The 25,113-nt window shown below is 46.5% G+C and overlaps 1 protein-coding gene across 1 annotated transcript in view; it reads right to left on the bottom strand.

Annotated features, from left to right (window-relative positions):
• Positions 1–5,353: 5,353 nt before the first annotated feature.
• The window catches only part of IQCE (IQ motif containing E), a 57,994-nt gene continuing 38,234 nt past the window's right edge, over positions 5,354–25,113 (bottom strand). The window contains exons 15-24 of the mRNA XM_088452048.1: positions 23,261–23,466; positions 23,082–23,162; positions 21,827–21,926; positions 13,997–14,143; positions 13,433–13,459; positions 10,473–10,586; positions 7,471–7,592; positions 7,044–7,195; positions 6,678–6,800; positions 5,354–6,592 (exon numbers count right to left, since the gene is read on the bottom strand). Of these exons, the coding sequence (XP_088308174.1) occupies positions 6,483–6,592; positions 6,678–6,800; positions 7,044–7,195; positions 7,471–7,592; positions 10,473–10,586; positions 13,433–13,459; positions 13,997–14,143; positions 21,827–21,926; positions 23,082–23,162; positions 23,261–23,466 (1,182 nt within the window). The 3' untranslated portion in view covers positions 5,354–6,482. The remainder of the gene's footprint in view (positions 6,593–6,677; positions 6,801–7,043; positions 7,196–7,470; positions 7,593–10,472; positions 10,587–13,432; positions 13,460–13,996; positions 14,144–21,826; positions 21,927–23,081; positions 23,163–23,260; positions 23,467–25,113) is intronic.

Below are 25,113 nucleotides of genomic sequence, written 5' to 3'. Positions count from 1 at the left end.
GCACCACTACAAGGGGCATTGCATATGGGGCACTACTACTGTGGGGATTATGGGCCTGATTCAGACCCGCTCGCAAGCTGGTCGATGGTGGCACAGTGCGCACGCACAAGCCCCAGAGCGAGCGCAAAAAGCACTCGCTCCGTGGCTCACTACAAAAGGGGCGGCTGTTGATGTTGATCGACAGCTCGCCCCGTTTTGTAGGCGTGGCCGGGGGGTGGCTTCACAAACGGAGGAGTTCCCAAGCGCATCCAGTGATGTCAGTGAGAGAGCTTCCGGCTCTCTGGGGCTTGCGGCCACGAGACCCTACCACAAGGGTCTCGTCGCAAGCCCGATGGTCGCAATGGTCTTGACCATCGCAACCATCATCCTGGCCGCTCGCAATAGCTGTGGGTGCCAGGAGGCCGCAACTAAAAACACCAGCGCCCGCCCTGATTCAGAGCGAGCACCTCTGAATTAGGTCCTATGTGTATTAGGGGCACTACTACTGTGAGCATTATGTATAAGGGGCACTATGTGCAGTGTAATGTGGCATAATTTGAATTGGGATACAATTGTGTGACCACGTCCCTTTCTTTCGAGACCATGCCCCTTTTTGCAGTGCTCCTACAGCGTGCGCTGTCCCTGTTTTAAGATAGCGCCGAGGATGGGGGGGGGGGGGGGTGGAGTTCCACCACATCTCTAGGACCACTTTAAGCACTGGGTACTCATATGTTAGATGTCACAGGATAAGTAAATAAATGGACAAACCCATTATAATATCAAGTGGTTTTTTTTATGATTGCAGCTGCATTTTTCAATATAGTTCTAATTAAAAACAGAACTAAGGAGGATCATTGCCGTCCCTTCCTTATCCATCCTTCCTTCCTTCCACCTAAATCTGGTCCATTAGACACGTACGCGTGTGTGGTTTTTTGGGGGTTTATAATTCTCTTTTGAGCCCACTCTGTGATTATTACATTGTGTATGTTTATTATGTCATTTGAATTCAATAAACATAAATTTGCAAAAAAAATTAAAATTCGGAAATATAAATCCAAAATTGTCCTTTTTTTTTTTCTAACACTGATCAATGGGCCTGATTCAGACCCGCTCGCGAGCGCTGAGCGCTCGCAAGCGGGTCGATGGTGCCCTAGTGCGCATGCGCACGACGGAGGGAGCTCAGTCGGCCAAGCAGTCGCTCTGGGTCTCGCACCAAAGGGGGCGTGCTGTCGATGGTGAGTGACAGCACACCTAAATCTGGTCCATTAGACACGTACGCGTGTGTGGTTTTTTGGGGGTTTATAATTCTCTTTTGAGCCCACTCTGTGATTATTACATTGTGTATGTTTATTATGTCATTTGAATTCAATAAACATAAATTTGCAAAAAAAATTAAAATTCGGAAATATAAATCCAAAATTGTCCTTTTTTTTTTTCTAACACTGATCAATGGGCCTGATTCAGACCCGCTCGCGAGCGCTGAGCGCTCGCAAGCGGGTCGATGGTGCCCTAGTGCGCATGCGCACGACGGAGGGAGCTCAGTCGGCCAAGCAGTCGCTCTGGGTCTCGCACCAAAGGGGGCGTGCTGTCGATGGTGAGTGACAGCACGCCCCCTTTGGTGGGCGTGCCGGGGGTGTTGCTGCCCAGAAGGAGGCGTTCCCATGGGAACACCTACCGTCTGGGGCCGGCCCCACTGACATCACTAGTGATGTCAGTGGGAGTGCTTTTGGCTCTGATAGAGCCAAAAGCACTCCTGGGCTTGCGGCAGCGAGACCCTACCGCAGGGTCTCGTCAAAAGCCCGATGGTCGCGATGGTCTTGACCATCGCGACCATCTTTTTGGCCGCTCGCATAAGCTGTGGGTGGTCACCCACAGCTATGCGAGCGGCCAGGAGGCCGCTCCAATTTTAGGTAAGAGGGCCCTGATTCAGAGCGAGCGCTCTTGTCAGAGCGTCCGGCTCTGAATCAGGCCCAATGTGCGATGTGTAAAAAAAAACTCATAGGGATGATGTAGTCCGCAGCGAGTTTCCACCAGAACCTTGGATTTCTGGTCATTAAGGTATGGAAATCCCTCTTTTTTTCTGCTCGCAGCTCTTAGTGGTGTGTCGCTAAAACAAGCAAAATTTCCCTGGCAAGAAGTCTGGAGACAGGAGTAGTCCTGATGGGGAGAAACATCTGGGCACAGAACCGCTGACATTGACAAGTCTCACATCACATCCTCTTTACTTCCTCAACGTCTATAATCTGTGGTGCTTCATAAAAGATCATTCCAAACGTGGCAACATGGTATCCTGTCGACGTTAGAATGCCGTCATGGTCATTAGGTCGACAATCAATATGTAGACACGCATTTAGGTCAACATGGTTCCAATGTGGACACGTTCAGAATGTCGACATGTAACATGTTGACACAAAAACCTCAATATTTGTATTTTTGTTGATTTTTTTGGGCTAGGATAAAAAAAAAGTCATATGACATTCTGAATGTGTCCACATTTTAACCATGTTGACCTAAATACATCTTCTACATATTGATTATCGATCTAATGACCATGTTGACATTCTGACTGTTGACATATAGAACCATTCTGAATGTTGGCAAGTCATACCACATCCGGCAGCATTGTGGAATTTATAGTAGGGTGGGAACAGTCTCCACCAAGACTATGATGGAAATTAGGGGTCTATGTATCCAGCAGTGAAAAGCGTGGGGAAGTGGACCAGTGGAGAAGTTGCTGATAGCAACCAATCAGCTCCTACCTATTATTGTATAGACTGGTCCTTGATAAATGCTACTTCAAAAGCTGATTGGTTGCTATGGGAAACTTCCCCACTGGTCTACTAGTCTCTTTTCACGGTTTGATACATAAACCCCTTAAGGGGCCCACACACATACCGACTTGCTCCCAATCAGCCAATGTACACGATTTCCCCTGAACTCTCCCTAGGCAGATGTGGTCACGATTTAGAGTTAAAAATGTCCAATCTGACTTAAGATCTATCTTGCAGCCAGTGCATTGTATCCCAGATTGGATAATCTGCCCTACAGCACGGCAGATCTGAAGATGCGAGGTACGACGAGCGGGGACGCGCATCGGCATCGTGATCAACTGTAGAAACTCACGATTTGGCCATTTTTTACATGATCTGTCGTCACAATTCGTCGAAATCGGCCAAATTGGATGAAAAGTCGGTATGTGTGTGGGCACCTTAAGACTTTTGGGGACATTTACAACCAGATTGTTCAGCATATTTTAACAAAAGATATTTCAGCAATTTTGACCCATGTACCCATTGAACCAGGTGGTAAGTGATGTGTATGTATTTGTGCAGCACGATGATGTTTTATCTTTGAGAATTGGTGAATCAGTATGTGCCAGTGGCACAGCGACATACTATTTATACCCCAGATTCAGCACTTATAATGCCCACTAGACTGGGGCCCCTCTAATTTAAGGAAAGATTCTCAATATGTGTTCATTATTTAGGTAAAGAACGTACATACCATCACCTCCTGGCTGGGCAGATAACTCTCTAATAAACTGTCCTGTACCTGCAAGATAAGACTTTTTACCAATACATGCACATTATTTGATGGTTTGGTGCCAAGGAAACAACATCTTTCATATCAATACTCCGATATATGGGCCTGATTCTGAGATGGACGCATTGCCGATGTTTACGCAGTTAAGCGATTATCGGTGGCCTGTGCATGCGCCTGAGTTACAGTGTGCATGCGTCAAGTTCCTTTACCGATGTTGCGCACAATGGGGATTAATTCACAAAGTGATTGACAGCTAGGGACCATTTGTGGGCGGCAACGGGGGAAGTGGCGACTCAAACGCAGGGGTGTGGCGACCGTTTCCGGGGCTTGTCTCTGCTACCTCACTCGCAGTGACAATGGTTCCAGGGACTCAATTCCTGCGGCCATTCTGCGCAACCGTAGGGTTACTCAGAAGGTCGATTATCGACTCATCTGCGACCGAGGTGCATCTGTTTACACAGTCGCTTGGATTTGCGAAGCTGGCGGCGGACGTTTTAATGCAAATCCCAGCGGCTGCGACCTTTGCATATTTTTCCCTATCCAATGCGTACAGATCCACAGCAATAGCCTATTTCTGGATCAGGCCATAGGTTTAATATAAAAGACATTCACCCTACCTTTATTTTTCTAGGACACTAATAACAAAGTCCTTGATTACGATCTGCTTGAAGTTGTACATATATATTTAAAAACACATGATAACATACAAACGAGATTAGCATAAAATTCAGGCTTTATACAAAATAATCATTGTTTCTGGTATACTAGATTAAAAAGACATTTCAGCTGGTTTGTAAAACAAGTCTTAAATAATTACTATGAACATTTAAAAAAGTCATGAAAAAGAGGAATATGAAATATGTCGGCACAAAGCCCTTACTATTCATTTGGGATAAGGGTGCCTGCTCCATCACTTCTGACTTGAAGACATTTCTTTGAATGTAAACATTATATAGTAAAGGCCAGAAATGTGACACAACCCTTTCAATAAATGTCCATGGGTAGCACTGTGGGGAAACTACATGATAAGTGAATACACAGCTGCGACAAAGTAAAATAAGTGCTCAGACTTCCATTCAACGTCACATGAAACAGGTGTAGGATATGAATCTAGACAGTACTGCGTACCTTGTATTTATTGTACTTTTGTCTGGGAATACAGTGTTTTTTTGTGGGTTGGGTACAGGATGCCGATGCTCGGGATCCCGGCGGTCAAAATCTCGATGCCGGCATCCCGAGAGGGTCAGGATTTCCCAATACCTGTCGGTAGGTATCCTAACCCTTCTCCTACCCCTACCCTTCCCAGGGGTGCCGAGAGAGGGGGAGCGGGTACTATTTACCCAGGCACGGGCTTGCTAAAGGGGCCCGGCGCCGCTCTCCCCCTCCCTCCTCCCACCCACACAGAAGCCCAGCACAAGTAGTGGTAGACAGCTCGCAGCTGCGGAGCAGCAGCCACAGCAGTCTCCTATGCCTGTGGGGGGGAAAGCGATCACACTGATTGCGCCCCCTCTGGCTTTGTGCCGGGATGAGGGGCTCCCGGCCATAGGGCTGCGAGCAAAATTCTGCGAATTCGGACTCAGAGCGGGCCACGAAGGGTGCAATGTGCCGGTCCGTTGCCGGCGTTCTAATGCCATTGCAATGGCAACTCGCACCCTTCGCGGCTAATTGGATTGACCCTAGAAGTAGAGCTGGAAAGATATGCTCAATGCATTAGCTCTGCTGCAGGGTTTGAATTCAAGGCAAAAGAACAAGTGTTTTGCAAATAATTCCCCTCACCCTTCTGCCCTGAATTCAAACCCTGCAGCAGAGCTAATGCATTGAGCATACCTTTCCAGCTCTACTTATAGACTAGAAATAGCAGTATATGCTAATTTACAGGAACAGAGGGAGATGTACTAAGACTTGGAGAGAGATAAAGTGGAGAGAGATAAAGTGCCAACCAATCACCAACTAACTGTCATTTTTCAAACACAGCCTGATAAATAACAGGAGCCGATTGGTTGGTACTTTATCTCTCTTCAAAGCTTAGTACATCTCCCCACAGTGCGGAATGGTATTCTGCAGAGTGGTGCAGCTAAAGCAGAACAAATTACATAGATTTTGTCTAGATCTGTCCTCATTAACATCCACCCCACCCATTGTTTATTAAATGGGGGGAGCAAGTACCAAATTGTGCAGTGGCTAACATTGATGAAGTGCCAACGGCCATGTGCTGTATTACACAACTAGCTTGGTTACACTACCACCTTGTGTAACAATGGCACACAAACCGTGTGTCTCCAGTCATTAAAGCGCAACTCTCCTGGCTGGCTATAGGTACTTGCTGTTGTAGTTGGTGAGAAATAGACTGCTGTAATTTACCGAACATAGGGTCTGATTCAGAGCCTGATTCAAGACCATCGCGACCATCGGGCTTGCGACAAGACCCTTGTGGTAGGGTCTCGTTGCCGCAAGCCCTAGAGTGCTTTCAGCTCTAACAGAGCCGAAAGCACTCCCACTGACATCACTTGTGATGTCAGTGGGGCCGGCCCCAGACGGCAGGCATTCCCATGGGAACGCCTCCGTTTGGCCAGCCACCCCCTGGCCCGCCCACCAAAGGGGGCGTGCTGTCACTCAACATCGACAGCACGCCCCCTTTGGTGCGAGACCCGGAGGAACGGCTTGCCCGTCACTATCCGGGTCTCGCGCATGCGCACGATGGAGCCGGCTCAGTCGTGCGCATGCGCACTGGGCCACCATCGACCCACTTGCGAGCGGGTCTGAATCAGGTCCATAATTATCAGCACCATATACATTATTTTCTTATTTGTGTCTAAAAAGAATTAAAAAAAAAAAAGGATTATTTTTATCTGTACATCAGGAGAGGTTCACCTTACACCGGACAATTGAAATGTGAATAAATATAGAAAAAAGTTCCCTGTGAACGTTTTGAAGGCACTAGAAACGGCATTTCAGTAGTGTTAAAAATGGGAGTCCTTCCTCCGTGCAGGCCGCGACGGGGACACAATGATGAGGTCATCTGAATCGTCAGACTGCGCGTCTTCTATGGGCGGACGTTTGTTTCCTGAAACTACAAACCCCAGATAGGATTTCAGCAATGGTACAATAATTAGAGTAAATAGTATTGAAACGTGCAGCGATCTGAAGTCCCTTACCTAACGGTGATCGTTGTGACAGCGAACTGTAGGAGACTGGCCTCTTTGTGGGTGTCTCATCTTCTTCTTCAGAGGTCAACTCTTGAATGCAATCCTCACTGACATCTCCGCTGCTTCCACTGGCTGGGCAAGGAGATATAACAGAAAAGAGCTGCTATGTCATGTCATTGTGCAGTCACACAGGTATCTGTAAAATATTCCAATCTAGGCCAATATGGGTTTAACAATTTGGCTTTAAGCTCATGAGTTATTGAAGGTATTTGCACAGTTGGTGGTAATTTCAAGGAATTTACCCCCTTTAAGGGCAGATTGTCAATAATATGATTTATGTTTCTGTGGGATAAAGCAAAAAGCTGACCATATTACCTCGTGAGTATCGGACATCATGGCTGGAGGATTTCCAGGAGACGGGAGATCTGGTGTTCTCTCTGAGTGATCTCATGCTCGCTCTGGAAGTTTTTGTATCCTCGCTGGGAGATCTCCTGACTGGGCTCTCTCGGCCTCTCATCTCACTGGGCCTGACCCAAAGAACATTGTCAGCAGTGGGCATTGCACAAAATGGTAGAACCGCTGCAATCACTGTACAAGGCCTAGTGTGCACTATCCAGTGTATGAATAGGGACATTGTTAATGCAAACATTCTATTGTTTAATGGTCATTCACATGCATTTACTGTACAGATGACAGGATGTGTGACACACGCTGGTATAGGAAACACAGTCACAATGCACAGGACCTGTTCAATAACGTGCAGATGGCATTTGGTTTGGCCGGTTATGTAGAAGAGCTGTACCTCTGTCCAAGCATATTTGTGCGTGTCACATGTGCTCGGAAAGCAGACTGCAGAAATGTCACATGATCGTCTACATCCGTGCTGGGATCTGGTACATGCTTGGCGTCAGATATGGTGCTGTCCTGGGGATACATGTATAATTAGTTTGTGACAGACTTAGCATTGTAGGGTCAGTAACCAGAGGTTTTTCCATGTATTTATTTCAAGGCTGTCTGCTGCCAGGACACATTAAAGGCAGCCATTTTGTGAGCTCACCCAGCAAATCAGTCTATCAAATCATTCAGGAACCAAAGACTTTACCAAGGCATTAATCACATGATGGCTGTTGCACTGGTGCATTGGTATGGATGCAGCCCACAAAATAACTTTACCAGACTGTATAACGTGAGAAAGTATTATGCATATTTGTGAGACATGAGAGGACCTTCATGACACAATTATTTCTACAGCAATAATTCTTAACCTCAACCCTCACGTTTTCCCAACAGGTCATGGTTTGAGGATTTCTGTCTGAGGAAGCAGATGGGCTAACTACTGACCCAGCAAAACTCAGCTGTGCATGATTAAAGAAATCCGCAAAACATGGCCTGTTGGTGGTACTTGAGAACGGAGTTGAGCAGTATATTCCAGGATCACCTCACTCTGAATTAATTACAATACTTTATACACAATAGAAATCAGACTCATGTCTATAATGTCCTGGTTGCAATCTTGTGGCACGTACCCAGGTATGAACAAGTACATAAATATAAGAGACATTGCTCTACCAGTTATCGGAGATTAGCTCTTTACTAGGTGGTGGCTGGATGCCACGGGTTGGGTATGAAATCCCGGTTTATGAATAGGAAGTCCGACTATGCATAATCCTGACTGGGCAGGTAATTTCCCTAATCCTACCTCTTCTCTCCCCCTATCCCTCCCTTAGGGGTGCCTAACCCTAAGTCCCCCCGGGGGTAACTAAACCTAACCCCTCCCCCCCTGCACCCTAAACCTAACCCTACTGGGGGGGGTTCCTAACCCTAACTCCCCCGTGTGGCGCCTAACCGCCCCTTCCCCTAGCCTAACCCTCCCCGGGGGGTGCCTAAACCTAAACCCCCCAGCTAACCACTAAGTGTCCCCGCTTACCTTCGTTCGGGAAGCCGTCCTGCCGGGTTTCCGTCGTCGGGCCAAAGTTAGGCTTCTCGATTTACACATCTGTCTTTAGACCCGTGTCGGGATTTAGACTGCGGGATTCCGACAGACGGCTTCCCGTCCGTCGGTATATCGACTGTATCCCTGATGCCACATGTGCCTGTTGCTTTATATATCAGACCATTCACTGAACTTTTTACACAGACCTCGTGTACCGTTTTAGGTGTAATGGTACATCCTGGACAACCGATATGTACAGGTGCACACAGGTTATTGCTACACAAGCTATTTGCTGACATTTTTACTCCTTTCTGAAAACAAACGGAAAAACCCCCAAAGTCAGCTGTATTTTTAGGCTACAATTATTTTTCATACTTTTTCATTATTGAGCAGCCCTAGATTATAAACTGCATTTTTCTTTGTGATTTATTGTTATGAAAGCCATTTTAGGATTAGAATTTCTATATTTAGCTATAGGGTTAGCAAATTTGAAATTGGAAACCATACTTCCCTTTTTTTTTTGTAATCTCTTTATTTATATTTTAATAGAAAATACAGCATAAAAATAAACATATGCACAAAATTTTTTAACCATCTACAATTCAATCATATCAAATATTATTTTCAGAGAATAAAACTACACCAAAAATATACTTCAATCAAATTTTTGATTTATAACAAAAAAGGTACAAAAACAAAATAAAATAAAGAAAAATGAAAAGAAAATTATATATATATATATATATATATATATCTATATCTATATATCTATATCTATCTATCTATATGTATATACACACACACACACACACACACAAATGGGGAGGAAGGCGAATAAAGAAAGGCAAACTATATCATAGTAAATCATTCACAGGTAACCAATATCCATACCCCATATTTCCCTTTTATACATATATGATACTATAGTACATCCCTTGAATTTCCATAAGGAATGTTCAATCTGTCTAGTTTTAACAATTTAAATGCTTTCTTATGTAATCACATTGGTTGCACACAAATTTCCCAGATACAATCTTGTATCTCTTCTCCAGGAAAAACTTATTGAGGTTTGAGATCCAAAACCGATCAGAAGGTCTCTCCTAGGGGCATATTAATGAAACGTGGCTGCTTCTCGGTGGATTGTAGTCCTACACTCAATATTAGTGCCACTTTTTGAATTTTGTACATTTTGAGTGGAAACCCGCAGAAAAGTGGCGTCTTGCAAATGCCACTGCTTCAAAAATATACCCCCTAGTCTCAATTGGCAGATTTGTACCCCGCTAGGCGCCACCATCTTGGGTCACAAAACTGTGCACTTTACCATGGTGCTGTTGTGCAAAAATAGGCATACAATATTAAAAACTGCATTTGCCTTGTGTAGTAAATTAACTGAATATATTGAAGTGCACCAGATTTATTACATTATAAGATGGGTTGGCTATATTACACCCAGGGGCAGATGTACTAAGCTCTAAAAAGTGCTAAATTGGAGAGTGATGCAGGGGTCTATTTACTAATCATGGAATGGAGATAAAGTGCCAGCCAACCAGCTCCTGTCATTTTTCAAACACTGCCTGTAAGGTGATAGTTAGGAGCTGATTGGTTGGGACTTCATCTCAGTTCGCTTTAGTAAATATACCCCAAAGTACCAACCAATCAGCTCCTAACTGTCATTGTTCAAACACAGCCTGTAACATGACAGTTAGGAGCTGTGTGGTTTGTAATTTATCACGCTCCAATTTATCACTTTCCAGAGCTTAGTACATCTCCTACAAAATATTCTACTGCATTTCAGTAAAGATGAGAAATCTGCTGTAATACAAAATAAACTGACAAAGCCGGCTACGAATACATAATAGCAGTGTCCTTACCGGCAGGAGGAGACTGCTTGCTCTCGGAGACTGTAAGCGATGGGGCGCGGTAGCAGTTAGCATTTTCTGCCTCGCTAGATGGCCCCGGAGAGCTGCTTGAAGAAACATGGCTGACTATGGAAGGTACACAATGGGGAGATGTGACAATCAATAGGACTAGCAGCAAAGAAAGTCATTTAACACATTATTCTACTTCAGAAACAGAACTTTCTAGTTTCCCCTAAAGGGTGTAAGGCGTATGCAGAAAATCAGTAAATTCGAGAGCAGATACAAGTGCACCAAGTAATACATGGGTCATACTTATCAAAAACATGATCTAGCCGGACTGCGAGCTCCCTGGATCTGGCCTGTAACAGGATATCTCTAAATATAGTATTTAGATCTTCGGATCTAAAACAGGTCTCTCCTGGGGGTGTGGTATGACTTGCTGACGTTCAGAAGGTCAACACCAGAACGTCGACAGGTTATGGATGTCAACAGTCAGTATGTCAACGTAGTCATTAGGTTGGCAAGCATTAAGGTCGACATGGTATAAATGTCGCGCCGTTCAAAACGTCGTCATTTAACATGTCCACATTTTTTTTGTGGTCAATTTAGCCTAACCCTAAAAATCAAGCAAAAACATTTATGTAGAAATGTTGGTGCCGACATGTTAAATGTCGACATTCTGAATGGGTTCGGCATGTTAACCATGTCGATCTAAACGCAGGTCTACATATTGTTGACCTAATGACTATGTCGACATTATGACTGTCGACGGGCTACCCTCTCCTGGTCTCATATGACTATGGCCAGAATACATCGGCGTCCATTCTAAACTCTCTCGCTCCTCGTTTATTTTATTCTGAAGCTCTGTCTATCCAATAGACTATTGAGGTAAACTTTCTCATCTGACATTGCCTGAGCTTGTTTGCTCCCTCCCCTATGGGAAGGCTTCCTGCTAGCATCAAGCTTGGAGTAAAGATTGCAAGAGACTTGGGGCTGTATTCAATTAGCGGTGAAAAACTTATCCCCGTATTCAATTGTGGCGACTTTTGGCTGGTGCGAAAAAGCAATGCAATGTACCCGGTGGAAAAGTTTCGCCTATGAATAGCTGCCGGAAAAAAGTGCAGAATTGAGGTTTTAGGGGGGCAAAAGTGGAGAAACCACCCTGCACCCTTAGGACAGGTCCCCAAAGGTAAACTGTGTCAAAAAAATCCTAAAAAAAAAAATGAAGAGAACACCCCAAAAAATGACTTTGAAAAAGGGGGCGAAAAAGTACAAAATTGGGGTACAAACTTAAAAACTAGCGAAATAGACTTTGGGGGGTCTGCAAGTATGGGGGAGTTTTTATTTTTTTTGATTGCAGGTGCTTGCTGAAGGTGCGGTTTTTAAAACCACACTTTTGCGATTTCTAACCATGCTCGCACCCATTTTCATGTACCCCAAATTTGCTGGGACTAGTTATTTCCACCAAAAACACTGCTAAATGCTATTCTTAACCATTTATGCAAAGACGCTAATTAGCAGCTAATGAGAGCATTTACGTACCCCAAATAGCTTCAGCAGGGCTATTCAGGGGTGTCTACCATGATCCCCAATTATAGTGCATCTTTTGGGGGGTATCAGGCTGATTTCCACAAATCTGACAGCACTTTTTGCCTGTTTTGCGTTTTGCCAGGTGCCGTTTTCGCGTCCTTTGAAATAGAATACAGGGATAAGCGGGAATAAGCGCGATACTTTTTCGCATGGAAAACCAGTGATGACGGCGAAAAGTACGGGACTTTTCGCGTCTAATTGAATACGCCCCTTGGTCAGTTACTGTGGCTGCCTGTGGATCAAATGGTTCAGAATGATCACAGAAAAGATAGGAGTGGATGTGAGCATTAGACTACGGTGTAAAGTCCATATTGGTACAGTGCAGTTCAAGTGTCAAAGTGGTGTTGCACGACGATACATTCCCTTTAAACATCTGTGAAGGTATGAAAAGTTTAATATATATAATATATATATATATATATATATATATGAAAATTCAGCCCGAGGAGTATATTTACTAAAGTGCAGGTTTTTAGAAGTGGAGATGTTGCTCATAGCAACCAATCAGATTCTGGCCATTATCTTCTAGAAGGTGCTATAGAAATGATAAGTAGAATCGGATTGGTTGCTATGGGCAACAACTCCACTTCTATAAACCCGCACTTTAGTAAATATACCCCATACACTCTAGTTCTCATTTCCTCACATTTACATATTGGTGCACAATTTGCATTAATCAATAGCAACCAATCAGATGTCTGCTTTCATTGTCTAACTTGCACTAGGCAGATAACAGCGAATTGCTGATAGGATGCTGTGAAAAAGCAATGACAGTAAAATAGCCCTTGTGTGTACCTGTAGCAACGACCAACAATATAAAATGTAGCTTTAGTGGGAAATCACAGGAGAAACATCAGCCAAATACTTGTTTCTATGATAGGAAATGTTTCAGAATGATGTGTCGATAAAATATCTGAATACACAATTGCCTATTCTCCCGGAACTCCTCAAATACTCCCAAATGTGGGTGTGTTCCCACGGACTCTCAGCTTCCAGTATCTCACCCAGATCCTTGGTTACGTTGGTGAGATGAGAGCGTAATAAATAAGGCCACAAATTGCAGAGAGTAGCAGGGAAAGTACATAGGCATATCTGCATACATTGTACACGTGTCCTTTGTATGTGTATGTAGAACAATGACAGGTGTAACCATTGACCTATTTTCTACTTTAATTACTTGGCTAATAAGCTTAGAACATCTAATGATGTAATTTGTTGGGTTATGTGAGAAAGTGTTATTTAATATCAGAGAAATGCAAGTACCTTACGTTTTAAGAAGACTATTGCTCACATTCATAGGGCCTGTTTCCTTTGTAGCCAAGCTCATCCTAACCTTAGTGGCTACTCTATAATAACAACAATAAGATAATAAAAGTGTTTACCTCTTCCAAGTCGTCGTTCTCTTCTTTCTGTAAATGAAAGTAGAACCTAAGTAAAAATGCTAAAGATAAAACTATAACTTGGCCTAGTGAAAAGCTTATGTGACAAATGGCTCAAGTCAAGTATTGTCCATTCCTTAGGAAACAGCAGATGACTGCCACCTTGGGGACAAATGGAGGAACTGCATAAGGCTGTAAATACTTCCTTAGCTATATAAAGTAATACATTTTTTAAAATAAAATACAAATGCGCCTGTTTGAACAATATTACTGAATGTACAATAAAATCACTAGGAACTAGTGACATTGCTGGAGCAGACATTGCATGAACTGAATGCAATTACTCGTATTGAAGTAAAAACAAAGGGCTTATAATTACAGTATAGCGTTACTATATTAATTGCTCCAATAATTAGCCGTGTGGTTGAAATATACTTTGCATGACATTTCATTAAAGAATCGTCCACAAGTAATGGGCTGCTGCTGTTTTAACTCAGAGGACAGAACCCTAAGAACAGTTATGACCTTAGCTATTGTGGCGCATTCAGGACTACAAGAGAACCTCACCCGGCCTTTATAGCGCCTCCAGCTCTTCTGGATAAGCTGCGCAGCTTCTTGTTTCCTTCGCTTCTCTCTTCCGCTGGAGGAGCCGCGGCCGGAAGATGTGCTAGGTGTGCTCCTTGCAGAGCTCGGATAGGAAGCTGGTGACTCGTCCTGCGTCGGGGTAATAATAAATGAATTACTGGCTACATTGGGAAAATGTGTTTTCTATTCTAACCACATATTGAAGACTTTTCCTAAAATTTATTTTTCACATACTTACAACATGCTAGGCTGAATAATAGGTTGTTTTTGTAGACAATGTTTTTTTATTTTTTTATTTCCCTGAGCATATACACAATAAAATGGGTAATCACAATACCTGTACAATAAAACATCACAACGATGAACAAAAACCAGGTAATTGAAAAAGGAAATAATAATAATAATAATAAAAAAAATCATTAGAACCAATATAACAGGAACAAACGATTGAATAATATGTATTTAGAGCTATACCTTACCTGTGTTTTTCAGGTGTTTATGAGCGCACAGAGTGGTGCAAAGGTAATAATACACATAAACTGTGTGCGAGAGAGACAATACTACTATCAAGGTACAAAGGGTTAGATATACTGGGGAGATTGGATCCAAGACAGATAGATACAGTAGTGTGAAATGTGTAACAACCAGATATAGCAGTGTGAAAAGTGTAACACAGCCAGAGAAGTATGAATACAGCTGGAAGTAGAAGTGTAAAGGTATAGGAGAACTAGGCAAAGAGGTAGAATGCAATACAGAATTTGGTCTTAGTCTGCACAGAGGTAGAACCTAAAAGTATGCCCAGAGATACAACCTAAAAGTATGCCCAGAGGTAGAAACTAAAAGTATGCCCAGAGGTAGAAACTAAAAGTATGCCCAGAGGTAGAACATAAAGTATGTATATACACTTCCCTGTGCTAAAGACAAATAAACCTTCCAATCCCATAAAAGAAATGCAGTGTTTTAACAAAGATGGAGGGCTATGTTTTACCACTAGGAGGGCAGCACTGGACATCAAGAATGAAATCTCCTGCTCACTATCACACTCTTTCCCTGCCCCGTCCTCATTTCAGGGACAAAAAACGCATCAGAGTAAAACAGAGAATTACTGTATGAGCGGTGTCCTCCTACAGCCTTGGAGAAAGTGCTGAACGCGAAGTACAAATATCACCTCTTTCAGCAGTAGAGGCGACACAGATAGTGGGATGACCCAAATCCACCCTAAACGGAAGGGGAGTAATGCCTAGGAATAACTAACACATGGAGCACCTTTCTACCCCAGGTGGCTGACATATAATGCTACAATTGTAAATTTTATAAAAAGGTGCGGAGATGACCAGATGGTCTCTGCAAACCTGGCTCTCTGACATCCCATGACATACCACCCAAAAAGGACATACCACCCTAGTCAAGTGTGCCTTCAGCCTATACGGTGCTGGTAGCCTCCATTTAGGCCTTCTAGATTCCTCTTTCAGTCTCCCATTGGATCAGAAAGGCAGACGAACAAGGGCCCTGATTCAGACCCACTCGCAAGCGGCTGTCCGCTCGCAAGTGGGTCGATGTTGTGCACTGCGCATGCGCACGACGGCGGGAGCTCCGTCGTGCGCATGCACCAGATGCGACGAGCGAAGGAAAGTACTTCGCTCGTTGTGTCTGATCAAAGGGGGCGTGCTGTCGATGTTGATTGACAGCATGCCCCCTTTGGTGGGCGTGCCTCCCTGACGGGGGCGTTCCCAAGGGAACGCCTACCGTCAGAAGCCGGCCCACTGACATCACTAGTGATGTCAGTGGGAGTGATTTTGGCTCTGATAGAGCCAAAATCACTCCGGGCCTTGCGGTTGAAAACCTCAACCGCAGGCTCCGGCTCGCAGTTTCGATGGTCGCGATGGTCACGACCATCGCGGCCATCAAACTGCACGCTCGTATAGGCTGTGGGTGGTGACCCACAGCTATACGAGCTTCCAGGAGGACGCTTTTCAGAATTATGGAGGGACGGCCCTCATTCAGAGTGTGCGCTCTGCTCAGAGCGTACGGCTCTGAATGAGGGCCAAGGTGTAGAGCACAGGTTCTCAAACTCTGTCCTCAGGACCCCAAACAGTGCATGTTTTGCAGGTCTCCTCACAAAAAACAAATAATTAGCTCCCCCTGTGGATATTTTAAAATGTGTCAGTGAGTGATGCGTACATCTGTGCACCTGCTGGGTGACCTGGAAAACGTGAACTGTGTGAGGTCCTGAGGACAGAGTTTGAGAACCACTGGCGTAGAGCAATGGATATCCAGATACCTGCATAGATAGATGCATAGGTGACTCACTATCACCAAGGAGTGAAGCGCCTCCTTACAGCTGCCAGGGCACAATAATGGCTAATGGCACTAGCTGCTGGCTGATGTGAAACCATAATCAACCTTAGGTTAGAACCATACACCAAACCACAGTTTTCATGGAAAAGCGGGTAAGGAGACTTATGCTAAAGAGTTGACAGCCGAGACCCATCATACTAAGATACAGGAGAAAAGCAACAGTCCAGGAGACAAAAACACAAGTTAACAGTACAAAGTGGCTCAAAAGAAGCATCCTACAGTACCATGAAAATCAGGTTAAGGTCCCAGAAAGATAAAGGTGAAAGGAAGGACTGCATAATACAGTCTGCATTGGTATTATCTGTTGGTACTCTGCAAAGCAAATGTGCAGGTGCTTGGAACAAATTAGGTGGCCATGCAGAAGGAATTCTTTGAAGTCCTTCAGTCCCAACACAGGTTGGAAGGAATCGTCCCCTCTGGACACCGAGGGACATTGGAGTAAACCACTAAATTCTTCCAATGACTGACATGCTGCAGCGTTTGGGTTGCGGAGCTGGTCACCGTTCCCGGAAACGGGGGTGACCTGCCCCCGTTTTCAGGGATGGACGAGGTAGGGTCTGCGTCGGCGGTCACAGATTCCTGGCATCTGAAGTGACCAGCACCCGATCAGGTTGCAGGGTGCTTCAGCTTCAACAGCCTGACTAAAAGAGCGATGGTGCTCACAAATGCAGCAAGGAGATGTCGGACACCTCATTTTGCATTTGCATTAACATGTAAGAAATTGCAAAGCTGCTGGCGTGTGGCTCTGAAATTCCGTCCATCTCTGAATCGCGACCTCGTAGGCCTCCATGGCGGACCAGAAGCTGGAAGACGTCTGGATGTAGGGCCCACTCGACTGGCGTCTTAGGAAATCCGCTTCCCAATTCTGGGAATGAAGACCTCTGGCAGGGCCGGAAGATGAAGCTCTGCCCAGTGGAGAATGTGGCTGACCTCCTTCATGGCACCGCAACTGCGAGTGCTCCCTGTTGGTTTATGTAGGTGACTGCGACTGCATTTTCTGATTGTACCTTAACTGGATGACCTTGGAGGAGAGACTGGACCTGGCAAAGTGCTCTGAACAACGATCGGAGCTCCAGGACGTTGATGGACAGTCAACTCTCCTGAGACTTCCATCGACCTTGAATCATCTTCTAACACATCACTGGCCCCCACCCTCGGAGACTTGCATCAGTGGTGATCCTTGATCCAAAAAGGACGGCATCTGTCCAGGTGGGACCGATGAAGACCTATGGAGCTACCACAGGAGAGAGAGAAAAACGTCTCGAGGGAGAATGAACGTCTGCACCTTGAGGTGTAGAGGAGACTTGTTCCACCATGCTAGAATGACTAGCTGAAGAGTATGGGAGTGGAACTGGGCGTACTCCATCATGTCAAAGGTGGAGACAAGAGAATCCAGGATCTGCATGCAGGAGAGAATTGACAAGATGGTTGCTTAGGAATGTTGGAATCTTGGACTGCAGAGCTATTATTTTGTCTGCAGGTAGGACGTTCCGCTGAGCCCTGGAATCCAGAAGAGCTCCTAAACGTAGCACCATCTGCAAAGGCGTCAAGGTAGATTTCCGCCAATTGATCCACCCGTGTGACTGCAGTGGATCCACCGTCAAATGGATGTGGTCTTGCAGAACATCCGGAGACTGGGCCAGGAGAAGGAGGAAGTAAAGATAGGGCAGAATGTGGACGCCCCTGCGTCGAAGGTACGCTGCCATGACCTTCGTGAACACACGAGGACCCGTAGACAGCCAAAATGGCAAAACATGAAATTGGAAGTGATGGTGCTTCACCGCAAGCCTGAGGAAGTGCAAGTGGCTGACTTGGATGGGAATGTATAAATAGGTGTCCTGGATATCCAATGAAGCCATAAAATTCCTTGGTTCCACGACTAGAATAACGGAGTGAAGGGACTCCATTTGGAACTTGGGTATCCGGAGGAACTTGTTTAGCGCCTTCATATTGAGGATGGGTTGAATGGAGCCATCCCATTTCTGGAAAAGGAAGCGGTTGGTGTAGAAACCTGTACCTCTCTGAGATGTGGGGGACCGGGGTGATTACTTTGGAGGCCAGGAGGGAGCAAATGGGTCCCCTGTCAGCTCCTGCTTTTCTTGGATCTGCTTGAAGGCTAGCAGAGAAGAACCAGTAAGAGCGTAGCCCTGAGAAACAATGTTTCTGACGCAGGCGTCTGTCGTGGTCCCAATCCAAACCTCGGAAATAAGCAGAAGCCGGCCTCCCACCCTGGGGTCCCCCAGGTGGAGACCCACCCCATCATGCAGCAGGCTTGTCCGCAGGATGCCTGGCAGACCAAGGCTGCTTACCTCGGGACTTTGAGCCCTTGGAGGAAGAACAGTGGCGGGCTGGGCCGGGGGGCAGGGTGCCATGTGCCCCCCGGGCCGCAGCGTCATGCGGGCCGCGGGCAGTCTGTGTCACTGTGACACAGACTGCACCGCGTGTGTAGCGCTAACCGGACGGAGTTCGGTCAGCGCTACACAAGTGACAAACACACAGCCGCCGGCTCCGGCAGCTATGTGTTTGTTGTAAGCAGCAGCCAATGAGAGTCTGTCAGACTCTCATTAGCTGCTGCTGCGCCCACTGCGGGAGCCGCTTCATCTTCCGGCTCCCGCAGTGGGCAATGGGAGAGACGTCATGATGTCATATGACGTCTCTCCCATAATGCAGAGTGGCCTGGCCCGGGAGGACAGACAGAGGAGCAGATGGCGGCGGGAGCGGGGATTCAGGTAAGTGTTTTTTTATTTTGTTTTTTTATATTACGTGTGTCTACTGGGGGGGGGGTCTGGCACTACAATGGGGAGACCACTACTGGGGCACTACAAGGGGGGTGGGGGACTACTACTACTACTGGGGACACTACAAGGGGGGGACTACTACTACTGGGGGCACTACAAGGAGGGGGACTACTACTACTGGGGGCACTACAAGGAGGGGGACTACTACTACTGGGGGCACTACAAGGAGGGGGACTACTACTACTGGGGGCACTACAAGGGGGGGACTACTACTACTGGGGGCACTACAAGGGGGGGGCTACTACTACTGGGGGCACTACAAAGGGGGGGGACTATTACTACTGGGGGCACTACAAAGGAGGGGGGGACTACTACTACTGGGGGCACTACAAGGGGGGCTACTACTGGGGGCACAAGGGGGTACTACTACTACTGGGGGCACTACAAGGGGGGGGGGACTACTACTAGGGGCACAACAAGGGGAGGGGACTACTACTAGGGGCACTACAAGGGGAGGGGACTACTACTAGGGGCACTGCATAGGGGGGAGGGGTCTACTACTAGGGGCACTACATAGGGAGAGGGGACTTCCACTGGGGGCACTGCATCGAGGGACCACTGCTGGGGGCTCTATATAAAGGGCAATACTGGGGGTACTGCACAGGGGGGAGACTACAACTGGGGCCACTACTTAAGGGGCATTGCATAAGGGTTACCACTATTGGGGGCAGTGCATGGGGGGTGGACTGCTACTGGGGGCACTATATAAGGGGCACTGCATAGCGGGTACCACTATTGGGGGCACTATATAAGGGGCTTACTACTGGGGGCACAAGGGGCACTGCACAGGGGGGACCACTACTGGGGGCACTATATAAGGGGCTTACTACTCGGGGCACAAGGGGCACTGCATAGGGGGGGATCACTACTGGGGGCACTACTGGAGGCCTGCATAAGGGTTTTCTCTCCTGTGGCACACGAGGCACTGCATATGGGCACTACAACAGGGGGCTGCCCCTAATCTTTATTTTTACCTTACATTAATCCCATATGGACCCGCCTCCTCCCTGAAACACTTGAGGGGGGGCGGCGCCGTAGCACGCACGTTCTTCGAGCACCCTGGCTACACGCTACTCCTCTGCCAGGGCCGCCTGCATGCATTTGCCCCCCAGGCTAAAAGTTGCTAGCCAGCCCCTGAGGAAGAACCCTGGATTCTGGAGAAAGGTTGACCTCTGGCCTTTCCCTGTGGGCGAAAGGAACGAAAAGTAGCCGCTGAAAGAAAAGCAGTCTTGGTCGCTGAAACCGTAGCAACTATCTTGTCCAATTCTGGACCAAATAGGACCTCCAGTGCATATGGTAGCAATTCTAAAGTTTGTCAGCACACCAGGAGCGCAGCCAGAGAGCTCTCTTGGCCGCAACGGCTGAAGCAGACACCTTAGAGCAGGGACGGGGAACCTCAGGCCCGGGGGCTGTATAAGGCCCGCGGAATCATTTGGTCTGGCCCTCTGAGCTTTTTTCTGCTAGCCTCATCTGGATGGCACCCTGCAGCCAGAATCTATGCAGCAGTGCCGCCTGGAGCGCCCTTACAGCTCCCCGGAGCATCCTCAGGATGACAATTGTGGCCCCCTCCAGTGTGACATCACACGGAGGGGGAGTGGCCTGCGAATAATGTTATATATATCAAAATGGCCCTTGGCAGAAAAAAGGTTCCCCCCCCCTGCCTTACAGGTTAAGACCCATGTCAATGGCCACCCTACCCAGGTAGGAGCCCACCTCCCTGATGTGCCCCACTAGCCACAATAACTCACTTTACTGTTTGTACGAGAACTGAGACCATCCTCTAGTGCATCAGCCCAACAGCCTTAGCCACAAGCAGACATAAGGGCAGGGCAAGCAATAGCACCCGCATTTGTATATATAGTCTTTAGGAAGTTCTCAAGTTTCTTATATGTTGGATCTTTGAGGAAAGCTGTATTCGGAATGGTGAGGATAGATGACCTAGCAAGACGGGTAATACGGGCATCAAATGGTGGAGGGGGACTCCCACCTGGTCCTATCTGCAGTCGTTAATGGGTAAAAGGAAGTAATACGCTTAGATACCTGAAAGCGCCTATTGGAGTGAGCCCATGTAATGGCTGTAAGCGGTGTCCTATTCCAGAAGTGCCCTGGTGGAGAGGAGACGACCTGAGTCTTCACTACCAGCACTGCCGGTGGTCTCCTGCAGCAGGGAGCTGCACTTACCTGTCCCGGTCTGAGGCTGGCTGTGGCTCCTGCCCAGTGTGGTTGAGTCCGCAGCAGAAGTCACTGACCCAGTCGCCAGTGCTGCGTCGCTGGGGTCTGTGGAGCGGCAGTGAGGGTGTTCTTTAGGACTCCTTCCACTGCCCACTCAGTTTGAAAATAAGATTAAAATAAATAAAGGATATTCCAACGCAGCCACCCCCCCAAAAAAAATGTGCAAGCTCCTACCGGCACCTAACTAAAATTGACTGCAGGTGGATGGGGGCGATGTATAGAGGAGAGGGAGCCTGGGCTGCTGGGAAATAAATTTTAACTATTTGGTGCCCAGACTCTCCTCTCTCCAGGCTATACACATTGTCATTCCCTGTGCTCCTTAGTGGCGGAAGAAGAAATAAAGATGTGAACTATGGACCAGAGCTAGACATATGCTGTGAATGCTGTATGAAGTACGACTGCACAATAACAAACATAAAATAACCTTCTTTGTAGCCTCCAGTGCAGCTTCCTTCTCATGTCTTTCATCCTCCAATTGAGCCTCCAACCGCTTTATTTTTTGGTTAAGCTGGTTAATTTCTTCTCTATTGGAAGAAAGGTGACGAACATGTTTAAGATTCTTATAAACTGCGTTTTACGGTGACAAACTACTGATTATTGCACAATGAAGACAGAAGGCCTGAGGAGTCGGTCACACCTGGGCCCGCTTTTCCGTACGGCCATCCAGCTTTCTAGTTTATGGTAATGGAAGAATCTGCCTTTGTGTAGTAAAAATCTCTGTGACTGCACATTGAAGTCTATCCAGCTGCGATGTATTCATACAGTCGACAATCATAATGTCGTCTCAACATTGACAGAATGTCAATGTTGACATTACTGTTAGGCGGCGGGTGGAAGGGTTAGGGGAGAATTACTTACTGGAACACCGGAGGAACAGTTTTGACCTAGAAGTGATGATCACATGATCACTGCGACCCGGAAGCTGTGCTGGAGTCACTGCAGCCGCCAGTAGCAGGTAAGTCACCGTTGGGCTATCAGGAACGATATGTTGACATTCTAACATGTCGGCATTTCATCACGGTCTATAGAATGGATGTCGACATATCCAATATTGTTATGATGGCCATGTCGACATTCTCACAGTGGCACGATGAAAGTCGACATATCATACCACACCCATCGCGCCCACTACTCTTACGTCTGATGTCATCATTAATGATGGAACTTACCTCGTCTCCATGCTGGGTGCAAAAGTTCTGGGTGACAAATGTACCATTTGTGTCCGCACGCTGAGATCAAGCAAGGAAGTAGTCTTACACGCCCACATCACTATAATGACGCACCCACAAGGCCAGTGTGATTGCATGGTTGCCACCCAATCACCGCCTAGAAACGGCCATTTATGGAGAGTGTGGTCCATCTACAGACAGATCAATCCGTACGCACTAGCGATCTCCGTTGGTGTGCGGATATCTTATCAGCGCATGCGTGGAAGCAGAGTTCTTTCTGTGATGCATGCACAGTACGCTGAAATCTGCGAGGTCCACGCAACCCGGAATCAGCCCCAGCATCTACACGCACTAGATTAAAGATAAAATATGCCGCATTCGTCTGGTATTCTATTTGGCATATTATCTTAATTACAGCCGTACAATGCTGCAAAACCTGGCCGGGAGTATTGGTTTGGCTGCCATCAATGGAGTAGACAGCAGGTCCACTTTAACGGCACAATTATTTACCGCTCGTCTTTTTTGTCCTTCAACCTTTGTAGCTGTCTCTCTAGATCCGTCTTTTCCTGTTGCAGTTTCTTGTTCTCTGATCTGCGGAGAAATAGATTTAATACCAAAATCGGTGCTGTCATTTTTAGTAGGTCCCCAGTAATGCCCCTTACACGTGCGATCACACGCAGATCACTCACTCCTTGGCGCCAAGACGCTCTTGCAGAGCTGCACGATCTTCTTTTATTTTCTTGACCAAATTCTTCAGTCTGTCACATTCTTCCTGGAGCTCAGATTTAGGATTTGGTGGCCCGTCTCCCTGATCGGAGTTAGGGGTTACAGCGACCCTTGACGCCTTGGTCTGTTCTGTAGATGATACATTTGGGTTCTCCAGATTTTCTAATTTCTACAGATGTATAGAACATAAACTGTTTATTTAGAGACTATACCTACGAACACCCAAAGCTATGAAGCGGTTTTATTTATGACAGGTTTTTGCTACTGGACATTTTTAGCTAGGAATAAAATATTTATATTACAGTGCATTTTTTCTGTGACATTATTTTGCTGTAATTTCCCAATGTTTATGAAGCATTTCTCTCAAGGCAGTAGCTTTGTCCCAGCATACAGGCACACAACATACCATTTGTCACCATGTCACTCTGTCCCTCTTCCCCTCCCCATCTGTTTATCTCGCGGTCTTTCGTATCTGTGCTCCTACGCATCTATCTCTTTCCTTTATCCCGGTTTTCCCTTACATCCATCTCTCTCTCATTTTTGCCCCCTCTGTCTCTATCATCTCTGTCTCCCTCCACCACTCATGTCACTCCTCTCACCATCAGGGTATGGGGTTTGCAAAAGTGTGCGTGGGTGGGGGGGTGGGGGGGCTCGCAGATGGGGGTTTGTCATGGGAGGGGAGGATGTATGTGTGGATTGGAGGGGGCACCACTTTACCATCGCTGCCCCCCTCTACCCCTGGTTTGTCTCGCTCATCTCCGTCCCACCTTTCTCCTCACTTTCTCTCTCATCCCTGTCCCCCCCCAATTTCTCCCTCTTCTATGTCCCTCTACTACCTCCTGTCTCTCTCTCTCTCATTTCTGTCCCCCACCCTTTCTCTGTGCCCACCATATCTCTCATCTGTCTCCCCCCATCTCTACTATATCTCTCATCTCGGTCCTCCCCTCCCCATGTCTCTTGTTCCATCTGCCCCCCTGTCCCCTTGAGGGCAGGGGGGGGGGGGTGGAAATGATATACCGTGGATTGGAGGGGGTCCCAGTGTATAAAGCGCGACGGCTGGAGGAGAAGTGACCCTGCCTGTCTGGGAGTCAGGCAGCTAGTGAGAGCTGTGAGGGGAGAGAGTGGCAGAGCGTACCATCAGATTTCTACAGCACCTGTGCCTGACTGACAAAGTAGATTATAATAGATTCGTATTCGTAGATTTATTCTTCATCATCTATTTATTACAGTTATATATTTGCATTATTAATTATAACGCTTATGCCTCATACACACTACACGATAAAAGTGAACGATAACGTTACATCGTTCATATCGTCTAGTGTGTATAGTCCGAACGACCAACGATGCGCGCTCCGGCAGGACGATAACGATATCCCCAGTCGGATGAATATGCAGCCCAATCTGGGGTAATCGTTAACGATGACATGCTGCCAAATGCAGCATGGCCCATCTCCCCGCCGTCGTTCGTTGCTGGTTGGGCCCGCCGCTGACGACATCGCCGCATACACACATCGTCTAGTGTGTATGCGGCTTTACAGTTGAGATCCTGTATTCATCCATCACCACTGGCCACCTTGGACATCCAGATTGAGATAATCCAAAATCATGTGAGCCCTACAAACTCCCATCTCCCCCCTGTCCTCCTAAATGTGTAAACCTTAACCCTTTATTTCAATCTCTCCCACTAATCAAAATCCCATCTTTGGGAGCAATAGAAAGTGCGTTATTCTTTTACTGAAGTCCCTGTCTGTCTCCTTTTTATGTGATCTACTAGAGACCCAAACACAATCTACATGTCATCCCTCACAAACCA

This window comes from Taudactylus pleione, unplaced genomic scaffold (genome assembly GCF_031769625.1).
Source record: "Taudactylus pleione unplaced genomic scaffold, aTauple2 ptg000032l, whole genome shotgun sequence".
Taxonomy (NCBI): domain Eukaryota; kingdom Metazoa; phylum Chordata; class Amphibia; order Anura; family Myobatrachidae; genus Taudactylus; species Taudactylus pleione.
Note: the sequence above shows the minus strand (reverse complement) of the source record. Positions and strands in the feature narration are given on the sequence as shown.